This window comes from Protomyctophum bolini (assembly GCF_963924005.1).
Source record: "Protomyctophum bolini genome assembly, chromosome: 9".
Classification (NCBI taxonomy): Eukaryota; Metazoa; Chordata; class Actinopteri; order Myctophiformes; family Myctophidae; genus Protomyctophum; species Protomyctophum bolini.
In genome coordinates, this window is record NC_137870.1 from 40,631,848 (window position 1) to 40,648,107 (window position 16,260).

General features: G+C 43.0%; 1 protein-coding gene across 1 annotated transcript; it reads right to left on the minus strand.

Annotated features, from left to right (window-relative positions):
• Positions 1 to 1,641: 1,641 nt before the first annotated feature.
• On the minus strand, positions 1,642 to 14,735 carry srpra (SRP receptor subunit alpha). The gene is made up of 15 exons (XM_080772733.1): positions 14,629 to 14,735; positions 14,316 to 14,453; positions 12,718 to 12,801; positions 12,377 to 12,540; positions 11,255 to 11,415; positions 10,528 to 10,690; positions 10,252 to 10,417; positions 9,810 to 9,931; positions 8,806 to 8,918; positions 8,513 to 8,599; positions 7,891 to 8,063; positions 6,858 to 7,071; positions 6,098 to 6,261; positions 3,321 to 3,419; positions 1,642 to 3,031 (listed from the first exon to the last, which is right to left on the minus strand). Exons 2-15 carry the CDS (start codon positions 14,436 to 14,438, stop codon positions 2,903 to 2,905), a joined length of 1,962 nt encoding a protein of 653 aa, XP_080628859.1. The 5' UTR covers positions 14,439 to 14,453; positions 14,629 to 14,735; the 3' UTR covers positions 1,642 to 2,902.
• Between the last annotated feature and the right edge of the window lie 1,525 nt (positions 14,736 to 16,260).

Below are 16,260 nucleotides of genomic sequence, written 5' to 3' on the forward strand. Positions count from 1 at the left end.
AATTGGGCAGGCAGGCAGACAGCTACTCATAGACAGACAGACAGCTACTCATGGACAATTGGACAGGCAGGAAGGCAGACAGCTACTCATAGACAGGCAGACAGACAGCTACTCATGGACAATTAGGCAGGCAGGCAGACAGCTACTCATAGACAGGCAGACAGACAGCTACTCATGGACAATTAGGCAGGCAGGCAGACAGCTACTCAGACAGGCAGACAGACAGCTACTCATGGACAATTGGACAGGCAGGCAGGCAGACAGACAGCTACTCATAGACAGGCAGGCAGACAGACAGCTACTCATAGACAGGCAGACAGTAAGACAGCTACTCATTGACAGACAGACAAATAACTACTCATGGACAGACAGACAGACAGACAGACAGGCAGGCAGGCAGGCAAAGAGCTACTCATGTTATGTTATTATGTTATTATAACAGCTACTCATGTTATGTGCAATAATTTGTGCAGTTATGGAAACAGCTCTTTGTGTTTATGCAAGAAAATGTAACACATTTATTTATTTACATATTGTGTGCATGCACATTGTACTTTGATACATTTTGCGAAAATAAAGCAATTGAAAGAGAGAAGTTATCAAGTATCATTAATGTCGTAATTTTATCTACTGGCCCCTGGCCCCTTGCCATTTTTGTAATGTAGCCCACAGGTAAATCTTTTTGAGTATCCCTGCTTTAGGCTACACACAGGCATCCTCATGAGCAACATGCACAAATAAACACAACTTTACCGACTGTTATAGCATATAGCAGCTTTATTTAGAAATAGTTTTGATTTTTTACATTCTCATAAATTAGGACAAATTCTCTATAGAGCTCTTGATTTCTCTGTTATTGCACTACCGCAAATTAAAAACGGGCAGAAGACTTCTTACAAATGGAAAGTAAATTCAAAATGGGATAAATAAATTACAGGCCCAAAGAATTTCAAAAGAAAAAGCTTGGCCTTTTAAAATCTATGAAATAATGTACAAAGTAAGTACGCCTTTTCGCCTGTCCTCAACTGTAAATAGGATTAAAGAATATGTTTTAATAGTATGATATTGATCAGGTAGAGGCCTTCATAGAACCGTCCACAAAGAGCTTCAGTACATGGCCTCGTTCATGTGCCCGTAGTCTACCTTAACCCATTTTGGGGCAACCCCTTTTGGTGTTATAATTTAGCTATTGAAAAATAGCAGATCTACAAGCTCATAGCACGCCACTAGGCGGCACACTACTAGCTTGTAGGTCTGCTATTTTTGAAGAACCGTGAAAATGTCGAGGTCAGGCCTAAATGGGTTAATGAGAGGAAGACAATATCCATTGCTTCTTTGACACTCATCAGCAGCATGCACTTTATCCAGATTTTACCACGGAACACTAAACCCAGGTAATTATATTTGAGTAATTGTTGTCTGAGGGTTGGTGGGTCTTTCAGAACCTTCATGATGCTCAGTGACATCATAGAAGGTCACCATATCCCCGTTTCTTTTCCACAAGCAGGTGTTTGGGTGTCCCATGGATGGGTGGACCAAAGAGAAGTTTCCCAGCTCCATTACATGTTTAGGAATATCTTTAAAATAATAGCCACATTTTTCACCAAGTTTGCCCCCCTACGATAGCCCCCTCCCCCCCCCATGATATCTATTTTTTTGTGAAGTCATGATGAAATATAGCATTAAGGAAGAGTACCTCAAGTTGCCCTGTTTTGCTGTACTTCAATATAGACAGTGGCCTTGAGGTTATTAGAGTGTCCACCCTGAAACTGGGAGGTCAGGGTTCGATACCTCGGCCGGGTCATACCAAAGACTGTAAAAAAAAAAAATGGACCCAATGCCTCCCTGCTTGGCACTCAGCATCAATGGGTTGGATTGGGGGGGTCAAATCAACTAATCAAATGATTCCCAAGCGCGGCTGCGGCTCACCGCTCACCGCTCTCATGTGCAATCACCCCTCAATCCACACCAAATGAGTACCGAGTTACAAAGGGTATGCAACAGTGTCAGTCTTTTGGCAAGAGGGAGCTGGACCACATGCCTTTGAGAACAGCAGATGAGCAGAATAAACGTTTACATTTCATTCTAACATTTGAGAGAATTAAAACGGTTGGCTCTACAGCTTTCCATTGAATTTGCACATCAGCAGTTCTGAACAGTTAATTGGCAGTCATTGTCTGCAGTAGTTATACCCTGAATTAGTACCACATACTGCATGATTAAATATTAAAAGTACAACCACATTACTCTAGCACAACGTTTTAGTGGCTGAAGAAAGTAAAACTAATTCCTAATGGAAGAATGGAGCCAAAGTACAGCTGTGCTTCAGCAAGTGTGCCGTAAAAAGTGGGACTTCTGCAATGACTACATCTGTGCTTCTTCAGAATGCATGAGTAAAAGGATATGGACCGTGTCTGTAATGGTACAGTTGATGGAGGACTGCCCAAGCTTTGACAATATTAAAGAGGCAAACAGGCACTATGGTCACTAAACATTTATGACCTGACCTCATTTACAGGAAGTGTGAGACCTCCGTTTGTAAACCAGTATACTGAAAACATTCATATCCCATGTCCATTTGATTGGCTTAGAAGTCAACTAAAATGTCACTCCATGAAGGGGTTTGAATCATTTGTGAAGCTGAAGCACAACTGATTTGGCCCAAAGGTTTTGAAGTGATGCATAAAAAGGGCTCCTCAACTTTTGTAGCACAACTTTCTCCCTTTCAAGAGAACAGCAATCCTATTCTCTTAGGAGGAGAATAGGAACTTGTGGGACTTTGAGTTTATTTGGTGCAATGTGAAGGGGCTGGAGGATGGCAAACTTCAGGCTAGCAGGGCCACGTCTTGCAGTGTTGGTTTTTATCACGAAGATGAACAGGACGACGGAAACATGCGGCCACTCAAGCCTTCATCAGGGCACTGACGACAGCACGTGCATTGAGGCTGCGCAGGTCATTATAGGTCTGACCCGTGCCCACAAACACAATGGGCTGGCCTGTGATGTAGGTCATGGAGATGGCAGCGCCAACCTGTGGGCAGAGAGGGGTGCATACGTTGGTTACCAACATATCCTACATTCATAGTCATTAGTCAGACAAAACCGGGCTGCGAGTTAAAAATCACCCGTGGCTCCAGACATGTGCGGCAGGTTAAAACAAATCATGTGAGGTTAGGTTAGGGGAGGTTGTCTGACTGTTGGTATGTCTAAACTAAACGCATGCATAGCGAAGAAATGGTTCAAGTTTCATGGGCCATAAAATATTGAAGTTTCACGGTAGAGAAATGATTGAAGTTTCGCGAGTAAGAAAGTGACTTCACCTTGTCATCGATGGTGTCAAACTTGGTGAGGACGATTCCATCGATGAGGCGGGGCTTGTCAGACATGGAGTGGTCAGCCAGAGCCTGATTAAACTTCACCTGAACGCAAAAGAGAGAGAGATCAATGGTCAAAGTAGGGAAAGCTGGGGTGACAAAAACAGTTTTGACTGAGGTGGCCATTGGTATAGCACCATCATGTTACCATTGGTTATCACTCAGTGCCGAGTGACAAGAGGTGTAAAACTAAGCAGCTGTGCAAATAATGTTGACAGGGTTTTTTGGTATGTACAGTATGTGTGAACTAAAAGAGCTGGGCACTAAAAGAGCTGGGTAAACAGTTGAGGACAATGAGACTAGGGTGACCTAGACGGCTGACCTACCGAGGCAGTTTCAACGACCCCGATGGCCCTGACATTTGTGTTATCACATAATAGTTGATAATCGTCCACATTTGCAGTACTTAGTTTAACCCATTTTGGACTGATGTCGATTAAAAAAAAAAAAAGGCTTCTAAATACTAATAGTTCTCTGAAAAAGCCATGTTTCTATGTCAGTTGTGCTCAACCTTTTTCATGTCAAGGACCCCCAGGAATTATCTGAAAAATATGTTGTTCCAGCAGGGACCACCTAGACGCAAATATTTTAGTTAAATATGTTCGCTCTGAAATATATATATTCAAAGATTTGCACCACATTTTCACAACTTTTCAAAAATAGCAGACCTACAAGCTCGTAGCGCGCTATGAGCTTGTAGATCTGCTATTTCTCAACAGCTAAAGCATGACATAATGCTTAAAACACCAAAAGGGGTTCCCGGTTTAAAAGTTTCTTCGCACATTTGGGAGCAGAAATACGTTTAATATCAACATCCTGGTCCTTGGCTATCATCTTCTGGTCTTCACTTAAGCTAAGCTCTGGACATGTTTTAAAAAGCATTATGTAAAAATGATCAATGACGTTTAACAGGTTTATCCACATGAAAAATATCCCAAATGATCATTTGCAGAATTGTCCCTCATATCAGAACATTGGAAACAAAGAAGGGGTCTATAATATGATTATTTCAGTCAGGCTCATGAAACTGCCCAATATGCTCCAGGTCTGCAACAGTGACCCCAGGTGGACAAAAATGATGTTTAAATGCATCACATCTGTAGGCAGAAGGTCATTTGTTAATTTCTTATTAAAATGCAGCACTCTACTCAGTGTTGGGACTTTCTGAGCCACGGTGACATTCTTCCACTTCAAAATTCCAGACTTTTCTAGACCTACAATTTCAGGCTTCCGTTTTGTCTTATTAATTTATTTATAATAGCGTGTCTCGGACTACTGATAACTGTTTGAATAAATGTATATTACGCATGTAAATGCATCCTTTAAAACTCCAACCGTTATATATATATATATACACAGCAAATATGACCTGTGTGTCTACAAGTGCTAGTTTAGGTCTAACAGTTTTTATTATAGAATTATATGCATTTGGTCATAGTTACCCGTCAAAGATGCAAGATACACTTAACCGTTTCCGCGCCGTTGCCATAGATCTCCGTCAATTAAAGCCTTATTATTTAATGCAACCCTCAACGCCATTGCCATAGATCAATGGCAATTTCACTTTTATAGCGCTTTCGACTGATCAAGTCATAATGCTACTCACGTTAGCATCAGGTTGCTAGCTGTTGTTGTCATAACACTGGGTTGAGCCATCTTAGATCGTCGTCACCATAAACACCCATTCTATCCGTTTCCAGGGCTTAAAGCTAAAAAAAAATCCCAAGACTGAAAATGATTTTTTGCAAAGCTGCACTGATCTCATAAAATTACCCCTATGAAATCCTCAGGACTGAAATCCGTCCCCAGGACTGAGGACTTTAAGACCCGTGTCTTTCAATCGCCTGTATCTCCTATTCCTTGTCCCAGATGGCATTTTGGTGGTTTATTCCACGGCACAGAGCTGACGATGTGAAGCATTCCACTGCACTGGCTTAGCTTCCTTTTGGTACACAAGACCTGACCACACATCGTCCAACTTCCTAGTTTATGATAAATTCCAAAAAATGTGGCTTTTCAAAAAAAGAGCTGAACTGGGAAAAATGCTGGTGTGAATTATATCATAATTTGTCAATAAATGCTAGCGCTGTAAGGGTTAAGTCGTAATCTATAAAGACAGTTTCACACAGAGGTCGATGTGATTTTTTTATCAGTCGCAATATGAACTATGCTAAAAACTGTACATGGACCCAATAGTCTGGAAAGTATTTTCATACTCTCTCCCCTTTTAATAATTATTCATACATGGAAAATTGGAAATGGTCTAAATCTGATATCAAGACCCTAAGCATACATTTTGGAAAGAACTTGGGCCACTTCCCTACTTCCTTCACAGGTGTTACCGATGATGGATGGATTTTATTTTGTCATTGAACACAAGTGAAGGCTCTGTTCAATTCTGGGCAAACAGCCTGACTCTGTTGTTCTGCTACTGTTCACGTCTCACTGGAAACACTCTTCTACAGGTCTCAAAGTGTTCTGGAGCAGGTTCCAAATGCCCCAAATGGGTGTGAAACTGGAACCAAATGGACCCTTACGTATCCATTTGGTTCCATTTGTACACTCTCAAGAGTTACTTGAAATATTTTCTTTTGAGAACCACTGTACACGAAATGGAACAGAGCCGTCATTAGTATCATCGGTAACACCTGTGAAGGAAGTAGGTAGTAGGAAGAGCTATTCTGTGTGCAATGCATACATAGAGGCAAGCCCAAAAGTCTTACCAGCTGGTCGACAGCCTCGTTGCCCACCAGAGCCTCCCCTACGAACAGCACCAGGTCAGGCATGTTGACGGCAATGAGCTTGGCCAGGGCCGTCATCAGGGGGGCGTTGTCCTGCATACGCCCTGCGGTGTCCACCAGCACCACATCAAAGGCTTGGTTACGGGCTGAGAGAGGAGAGGAGAGACGCGCAGCAGGAAAGATACGGCATGTTGGGAGATATCAGTGGCATTGTGATATAGACCAACTTAGTGAAGCTTCCTCCTTTCATTTTAATTCATTGTTTTATTTAATTTTAACCCTTTTTTTTGGGTCAATTGTCTAATGTAATCCTGGTCGCTACACTAGAGCAACGGACTGACTTCATGCTTCCTTCAATGCATGAGGAGTCCAAGCTGCTTCTTTTCACCTGATAGGGGGGAGTTTCCGGTTGGACGTAACGCCATGGAATGAACCCGTTATTCCAACCAGTTCCTTTCCACCATCAGGCAACCCAGCTGGCCAGGGGGAGGAAGTTTAGAGACCAAGAATACGTGCCTCGTGGTTTAAAAATGCATTAAACATTTTTACAATCAATGAGTCAAATCAGTTTGATGTTGAATAGGTTACTATGGAATTGGGGGGGGGGGGGGTTGCTCAAATGAATATAAACTATCTGATGTCTGTTGAATCAAAGACCGTACGGGTGCACACAAAAGCCTGGTATAGGTAATGTATGAAAATGACCACCAGAAGTGTTCAAAATGTGGTGTTCTTTTTTTACCATAGACAATGGCTTCCATTGCGATTCCGGCCGCGTCCTTTCCGTAGCCCTTCTCGTACAGCTGCACCATGGGCTGCCCGTCGTGGCGCTCGGGGGGATGCAGAGCGTTCAGACGGCGCTGGTGGGTGCGGAGCTGCTCCACAGCCCCGGAACGGAACGTGTCACAGGCTGCGATCAGCACACTGAAACCGTTTTCAATCAGCCAGTAGGAGATCTGGACAAAAAGGGAGTGTGGGGGGGGGGACATCAGTTTATTTATTTGTTTAAAGATATTTTTGGGGGCTTTTTCTGCCTTTAATTGGTAGCAGTTGGTGTAATTGTGTTGTTTTATTTTGGTACCACAGCGTTTTAACGTCACATGCACCGTCCCCCTGATAAAACATAAAATTGCTCCCACTTACTGCTGCCGACTACTTCACCAGCAATGCTAATGCTACATACTGTCAAATACTGCATGGCATATCATTTTATTACTATTGCAACTTTTCTCATGTTGCTACAAGTACAACCATTTGTGAGTCATTTCGAAACCCACACGACCCGTGCCGTCTGTAAAATAAAATAATAAATACATACAGAGATCTATGCAATAACAGTTGACAGTTCAGTTGACTGAATTGTGGTGGAGCCTGGTGGCTGCTGCTAGCACCTGGTGGAGCACATAACTGACAACTCTGTATATAAAAAGCCAAATCTCCATAAATATATGCCAATGTTAAATAACCATCTTATTTTTTTACCTTATGCAAGCATAATGAATAGGCCCAACTGTATTTAAAATGACTAGACCTGTGCCTGTCGGCCACAAGACTACTGCATACTAGGTTCCTAACTTGCATTGTTCCTGTGTCCCATATGGAGATCTCTTATCTGCCTGTGTCTGAGGAGTGCAAACGTAATATTGAATGTATGCATTTTGTTTTCTTTAGTTTCTATGTTGGGTTCTGAACAAAGAGAAACGTCAAACTCATCAGTCGGCTTTACCCAATTATTATCCAGCCGGTCCGCTACACTACAGTGAAGAAAGACTGACCTTAGCCAGGTTGGTGGACTTGCCAACCCCGTTAACACCACAGAAGGTGACGACAAAGGGGCGCTTCTGACTGCGGGCCTCCAGGACGTCTCTCAGGATATCCACCCTCCTCTTGGGCTGCAGAATGTGCACCAGAGAGTCTTGCAGGGCCAGCTTTACTGTTGAGGCCACAGCTAAGAACACACCAAATAAGAGTTTTGTTAGGCCTTATTTATAATTGGCAGTACCAGACAGTGCACAAAAAAATTGCCCAACTTTAAGTTCTCAACTCGTCACGGAATGATGCGCAGATTGCTATTTCTTTATATTTAAGGGGGATATTTTAGAGCACATTGCTGCATTTATCATTTGTTGTGTGGCCATTCATTCAGAAAGAATGCAGTAAAAGTTGGACCTCAACAATGGCTACATCAAAAATATGTTGACATTCAACAATGATGGCCACATTGTTCAATTCACTTCTGAATTTTATGTTGCCATTATTATTTCTTTATATTGATGGTGAAAGTAGTACACAGTTAAATTGGTAAAAGACAGGAATTAACTTCCCAAAAGGTTATTGTACTGTAGCTATAGCATCCCTAGCCTGGTGGTTGTCGAAGGAATGCTACTTAATACTTACTGGTGAACGTGCCCATGACTTTGCCCTCGAGTTTCACGGCAATAGAGTCACAGAGCCGGGAGGCAATTTCGGAAGCTACATTCTTGGCTGCAAGACAGTTTTGTTTATTTTCACTATTGGTAAATCATAATAGTTGATATTATCAGCTGAATGAAAATACAGAAAACATTCGGAAAGTATGTAATTATTCGTACAGGCATGATAAGAAGATACGTAAAACTACTGAATATGAATCCCAAAGTGTGTAAAGTAATGAAAGTTTGAGATAATGAAAGAGGAAATGTTTGTCATACCGATGAGGTGGTCCTTCATCTTGTCCAGCACTGGCTCCATGTCCCCCTGGGTCAGGCACTTGGAACCCACCAGACCCTTGAGCATTCCAAACAAGCCACCCCCCTTTTTGGGGCTGAGGAGAAATCAAATGAAATCAAACGAATCACAGCTATACAATAGCAGATAATAATACCACTTCATGGGCAATAAGTAAAGAAATTAGCTAAACTGAAACTTAGGACCAATAAAAAAATATGTTTCTTCTTATTATATCAACGAATTCCAACACAAGAAAATAACAGTGACCCAGGGGAATAGTGCCCTCTAGCAGCAGTGATGTCAGAATTTGGTGCTAGGGCCTTTCTAGGTGGAGTTTGCATGTTCTCCCCGTGTCCCCTAGGGTAGGTACCCTCACAAAAACATGCAGTAATCCTGGTCTCTAAACTGCCTCCCCCCTGGCCAGCCGGGGCGCCTGATGGAGGGGAAAGGAACTGGTTGGAATAACGTGTTCCTTCCACGCGCTATGTCCAACCAGGGAAACTCCCCCCCTGTCAGGTGTAAAGGAGCAACTTGGACACTCAGGCATGAAGGGAGCACGAGTTAAGTCCGTTGCTCTCCCCAGGTTGGCGGAGGGTGTGTAGAGCCCAGGATCACAGTAGATGATTGGCACAGGGGTGAAAAATGGGTTACAAAATCGTGGGATAAAAAAAATATATAAAAAAATTAAAGGCCACACATATATATATATATATATATATATATATACTTATAATCTACAGCAGTGGTTTTCAACCCTTTTCATGTCACGGCCCGTTCTTTATTCTGCATTTGAGCCACCGACCACCAATTGATGACATTTAGCCTTGCAGAATGCAGACCCAAAACTAAAGAATATTTTGTTGTCGTTGGATAAGATTTTGGCCAGAATGCCATGCTGTATTGATGTCGGTACCATTAGGAGAGATAACCAACCATTGGTGGTTCCCGGGCCACTGGTTGAAAGAATATATAAAAGCATTCTTACACTTTCTTCTTTAGTTCAGTGACCACAACTCTCTCCTCTTCTTCTTCCTCCATCTCCTCTTCCTCGCTGGACTCACAGTCCACCGACTGCAGCTCACCCTTCATGGAGCTCAGCTGCGGCCCCTGAAACACAAGACAAGATAGATATTGAATTATGAATTATGCAATATTGACATGCCGCACAAACGGACGCCAGGGTTAATGTGGTTTGATGAAAACCATAGTTCAGTCAGATGCATGCAGCGTATTAACCACGGACTGAACCAACTCTGCAAGCTATGTATCATTTAAATATGGTAATAGTAATAGGTAATAGTACAAAATATTTTGGTAAAGTAGTAGTACTATAGTCCTAAAACTATAATTTTGATTAATCTCCCGTTAATCGGTTACAAACACTTTTTTTCCCCATACGTGATTGAATGTCATTCTTTTCTTAGTACCAAGTCAATGAGTGAGTCCTGGCCCTGGTTAGCATTCTCATGGGCACCATCTCCATTTCTGTGGCTGTAGTCCAGTTGTAGTCCTTTGGTGCTGCTTTTGCCACCCATCTCCCAAACACGACCCTGCTTTCCCTTAGGCTTACTCGGGGCCGGTTTTGGGGACTTACTGAAAGGTAGTGAAATAGCAAATTATAGCTCAATACACACGACCAATGTTCAATAGTCTATAGGTTTGGCAAAACAATATCTGAGATATATGCATCTGGCTGCCCTGACCTTGGTTTCTCAACAGGTCCCCCCATGCGCTTGCGGAAGAATTCTTCCCTGTTCTTCTGCATAATCTCATCGGCGGTCAAGCCGTTGTTTCCATTCTGAACTGCCTTCGGGCTGGCAGTCGAGGACTTGCCTTGTTCCTCTTTGACAGGCTCAACTGCAGGAGCTGGGAGGAAATGTACAGGAACAACAAATTAATCACCATACAATTATTGCTATATAAGGCAGCTGCTATTGCCGATTTCTAGAGTAGGTTGAGTGCTACTGTACATAATAGTATTTGTATTAAGCTTAATTGTTGTTTTGTAAAGCGACTTTGAGTACCCAGATATATAAATTGGATGCATTATTAATAATTTGCAGGTGCCAACAATTGTTGCATTGTTAGATTGGAAATATGTTACACCACCATGTAATGCAGTATAAATTAAGATTAAGTCACTGCTTGATGAGTAAGACTGTAAGCATAGTGATTGAAAAGGCTCTACAGTACGTTGTGGCATGAAAGAATAATCTCCACTGCAGAATCAGACGCACACCTATTAATAAAGCATTTTTGTCATCTACAAACTAAACCAATGCAGACCTATATACACACATATCCACAGTTTCCACACCCTGATATTGTACCAACATAGGTGTACTTTTTCACCCAGACCATCCACTATCACATCTCAAAGTGTTGCAAACATGAGTTAGCAATGCATTGGACATCCCATTCCCAACTTACCCTCTTTCTTGGCGTTTTTGTTCTTTTTCCCCACCGGTTCCTTGCCTTTGTCTCCACCCTTCGTCTCAATCATTGACTTCACAGTTTTTTGGGACTTCAGAGACTCTGTGAAAGTCCGCATTGAGGCAGGGCCTCGAGCTTTGCTGCTCTCCTCCGCTTCGCTAATTTAGAAACATAATGACTGGTCATGTTAGTATGTAGTAGTAGTAGGTGGTGCATACAGAAAATAAGCTGGACTCTCCATCATAGCAAACCCCCTCCACCTAGACATAGGGGGGGCATCTGAGTACGAGAGGAAACCACAGTTTCATCTACGTACCTTGGGTAGAGCTGTATGAGACTTGGCATGTCCTTTGTGCCAGTTGGTATGAGGATTTACAACGAGACATACCATGGTCACTCTGCCAGGTCAACTGTTAGATGGACTCTGACCTTTTAGGCCCGGGTATGGTTATTGTACCGATTTGAACTTTCTCTTGCATTGCACCGATTGAAACGGACACTTTATTTGATTGGCATTGCACTGATTTTGTTACACTATTTGTTTTGGGCATAGGTTTTGAGGCGGGATACGGTGAGGACACTGGGGTGCACATGGAGGGATACGGTGAGGACACTGGGGTGCACATGGAGGGATACGGTGAGGACACTGGGGTGCACATGGAGGGATACGGTGAGGACACTGGGGTGCACATGCTTATCCGACACACCAAAGATACGACATGTGGAAATCACTCCTGACATGCGTTGGTCCGACATGCGTTTCTCCGTGCTTGCAGTTAGGGTTAGGTTAAGGTTTGGGGTAGGTTGTCGGTCTAATGACAGTCGGACTGATAGTATGTCGGAACTAAAGCCTGTACCCAGGAGGGAACTATAACCTTGTAATGTTGATTTTCTGGTAGAACAGGTAATGTTTGAGGGGCGCCACTGCGACAGCCCCTCCAACGTCTGGCTTTCATGATGGCAGCCAAGCCTATCGATTATGGACATTTCTTTAAGCAGGGACGTCATGCGGCAGCCACAGTGGGCAATCAGTGTGATTTGAATCAAAATTGTCTCAAGGCCTGTGACTCTGTGTACACTAAATATTGTTATTTTCAAGGTATACTGTCGTTTCTTTACCCAAGAAGCATTGTGAAGTCATCGTTGAACTCGTAGTTGTGGGAGAGATGCATCAATGCTCCCTTCTGCTCAAGCTCATTTTTATAGCGATCCCTGAAGTGAAGCTGAACATCATCTATGAACTTATCCACATAGGTCAGCGTCAGGATCTTTTGAAAACCCACCTTAAATAAAAACGAGAAAATAAGAGGTTAAAAGATGAACGTGGTTTCACTTGAAATGAACTGAATACTGTTAACATGTGAATGTTAGAAGTAACCAGCTGGTAGACTCCTCACATTAGTTTGGTGTCATTTGGTCTCTTCGTTTAATGTAGTTTCTGTGTTGTTGGGGAAACTTACCACAAAAACCAACTCAAATTCATTATCCAACTTGTATTTAAGACTCAGAGCATCATGAGTAAAGGAATTGTTCCCCGTCCGTTCCTGCAAAGATGAGAAAAGACCGGAAGCATCATCAGTTGTGTTTCGCAGCAGTCTCCACATGCTTTCAGGGCTTCCACCCAAGGAGGATTTAGCCCTCACAGTCTTGGTTTGAGTTCATTTGACAATCCTGCTGTCCTATTCATACTAGTTTTAGGTGATAAGGTGACCACTGACATGTCTATGTCACACCACGGTGATAAGCAACTCACCGCTCACCCAAACACATCTGTTTTACTAACTCACCTAATAGTATATATAAGCCTTTACATTATCATGCTTTTTTTTAAATCAGACCCGTCTGAAGTGAGTGGTGCTGTACTGTACTAGCCCTCCTCCCTGGCCTGTGTGTTAGGCTATGCAACAGTGACACTTGGTGGTGATGGTGAACAAACGCTATAACGCTATTTTCGTGCTCGGACACAGCCAGGGTCACAGGGACAGACACAGGGACCCAGCCACACACACAGCCGTCTATAGGAGTGGTTGCACCACTCAAAAAGAGTCAATCAATTATATGCCCCACAAAGCCTTGAATTCATGAATATATCTTTTCCCTTCCTAGTTTGATGACTCAATTGTTGAGTCTCCTACTGACCAGCCACCCGGTCATCAAAATATTGGCTTTGTAGTAGCGACCGCACAAGCGCACTTGGATTGGATCAGGTGGTGCTGAGGGAGCAGTGCTTTGTGTGGCTGTGCATTCGTGAGTGGCAGTCTCTTTGGCAGTGATTGCATTTGAATGCGCTGCCGTGACCACTGACCATAATGTGCGAACTGAATGTGAAATTATCAAACTAATCTATCAGTTTCACTGTAACTGATAGATTACAGGTATCAAAATGTCCTGCATTTTAGCTAGTTTCAGTTTTTCTTAAGGTAGTGTATTATATACATTGTATTGATATTGTGTCCACTCTCGGCACTCTGTAGTGTAAACTTTTGGCACATTTCACGGTTTTCTCTTTTCTTGCCCAGGGTCACGGTCCCTCCTGAAAAGTTGATTTTTAATGACACTTTATTACCCAGTTATTCAAAGATAAGATGCTGTTCAGTCACAAGCCAGTCCAGTGGTCCGGGGACCACCAGTGGATGCAGATAAAGGTTGGTAACCTAATGGACCCTTATATTAGAACTTTAACCCTTGAGAGCGTAAAACGAAACCAAATGGGTCCATTTGTCATAAGTAAGAGCGTCATGTGAACCAGTACCACATCAACACAGCATTTAATTGTTTACAAAATCTTATCCAACGATTTATTTAAATCTACATTTTGGGTCCGAGAGGCTAAATGTCATCAAATGGTGGTCCGTGGCTCAAATGACGAATAAATAACGGGCATAATATGGAGAAAAAAAAGGTTCAAAACAACTGGATTATCCTAAATTACGCAATCAGCAAGGCACTGAGCAGCAGCCATAGCATTAGCTACAGACAGCAACCCCCTGACTGCCTCCTCCATAGCGAGACTATGGCGACAACGTGTGACAGCTGTCACTCGATGTGGTCTTTTTACCTGTAGGATGACGGAGCGGATCAGCGCGTTGACGGGTCCGGTGAAGGACTCGCTCACCCCGGCTCCCTGAAAACACCACAGCACTATCCCCCCCTTGCTGAAGATGGTGAAGAAATCCAGCATCTTGTCACCACGCAGCTACAACACAACCAATGCCACAGCCATGATTCCACATCAGAGGAAAAAAGAAAACAAACACAGAATGTAAGGTGACACGGAGGAAAATAAGGGAATCCGCAACAAATCAACGGATCTACAAACACGTCTTGAGGAGGGATCTGACTGTGATATTTCAAAGAGGGGAATCTCTTACCAGGTATACTTTAATAGATTATAAATGTCCCCCCACACCAACACACACAAGTAGCACCGCTTCTTGTTCTACCACTGCAAAACTGTTTTAGACACGTCAGATGATGCACAATCCGGAAATGACGTTTTGTTCCGGGGAGTTTTGCGGCTGCGCACCGTGCGGTGCGTGCACAGCACACTCTGGTGCACAGTTAGGACCAGAGCCATACGCAAACTCCGTTCACTTCATGGGGCCAGTCCAATGGCGGCTCTACTACATACTTCTATTGATTTGTCCCTATTTGAAGGCTCCACATAGGGACAACCGGAAGTTTACGGAATGCATTGGAGTCTATGGGCTCGCGCGAGCACATTAACAACGTGACCAGGCTGTTTTCTGCCCCCTCAATATGCAACTCTTATGGCTCTAGTCTAGAGCCATAGACAGTAATTAAGTACCCAGAGTTAGGAACTTTTGATTGATTGATTGATTGATTGATTGATTGATTGATTGATTGATTGATTGATTGATTGATTGATTACAATTCAAGCACAACTCCATACAAAGACTGTTAACTGTGAGTGGACGACCCAATAAAGCATTACACTTGTTTACAAGAGGGTGAGGGTCCACCTTGTTCAATTCATCAAAACATTTAGAGACAAGACGTATACAAATATCCACTTCTATATAGCCAAAGAACAGAACAGGAATTCATCATAAAGGAGGTTAAAAGGGAAAAGAAACACACACAGTGAGGGGAAAAAGGCGTGGGTGGATTCAGATTTGGGGGGCCATGCAGTTTCGAATTGCAGCCGTCTGTAGGTGCCCTTTGAGAGCGGTTTTGAAGGAGTCAAGGCATTCGGATTTCTTAATGACTGTAGGTAGGGCGTTCCACATTTTGGTGGCGTAGGAGCGAAAATAATTTAGTCCCTTGTTTGTGCCGAATCTGGGTTGCACATGGTTTGTTGCACTCCCTCTGGTGTTGTGGGTGTGGACTTCGTTAACATTAAGGAAGTATTTAGATATGTACATGGGTATCTTCGTGGCGTATCGAATCTTGTGGACCAGACCCATTGCAAGATGCTGTACTCTGTCGTCGACCCTAAGCCATTCCAGGAATTTCCAGCCTGTCAAAGTTTGTTTTGGGAAGGAGCCTTAATTGTTTTAAGGCCCTTTGAGGTGCTGTGGTACCAAGAGGTGCATGCATAATCAAAGAAACCTTGTACGAGGGCTCCTGTTGGTGGGGGGACAGTGTTCCGTTCAGCTCCACCATCTGTGCTCTCCCCTCCAGGTAGGATTGCATCCATTCCAGCTCACTGATGATTTGCTATCAAAACCAATTGCTTTTAGCTTGTTAACCAGTATGGAGTGGTTCGCGGAAATAACATATTAATACATAATCACACCAGTGTGAACTGTGAAGTGAGGGGCGCTCTTATCATCTTACAACATCGAGGAGCCAACAAGAGACCACTATTTTTACCCTGACATACATACCCAACCGACTCGATCGCATTGCACCGATCAAAGTACCTTTTAATCACCCAAGATATCATCAATAGCCAATAAGGGCACATTATGGTATCATTTGTTTCTGAATACATACTTAATACATACAGTACAAGTATGTTTTACGTGTAACCTCTATTA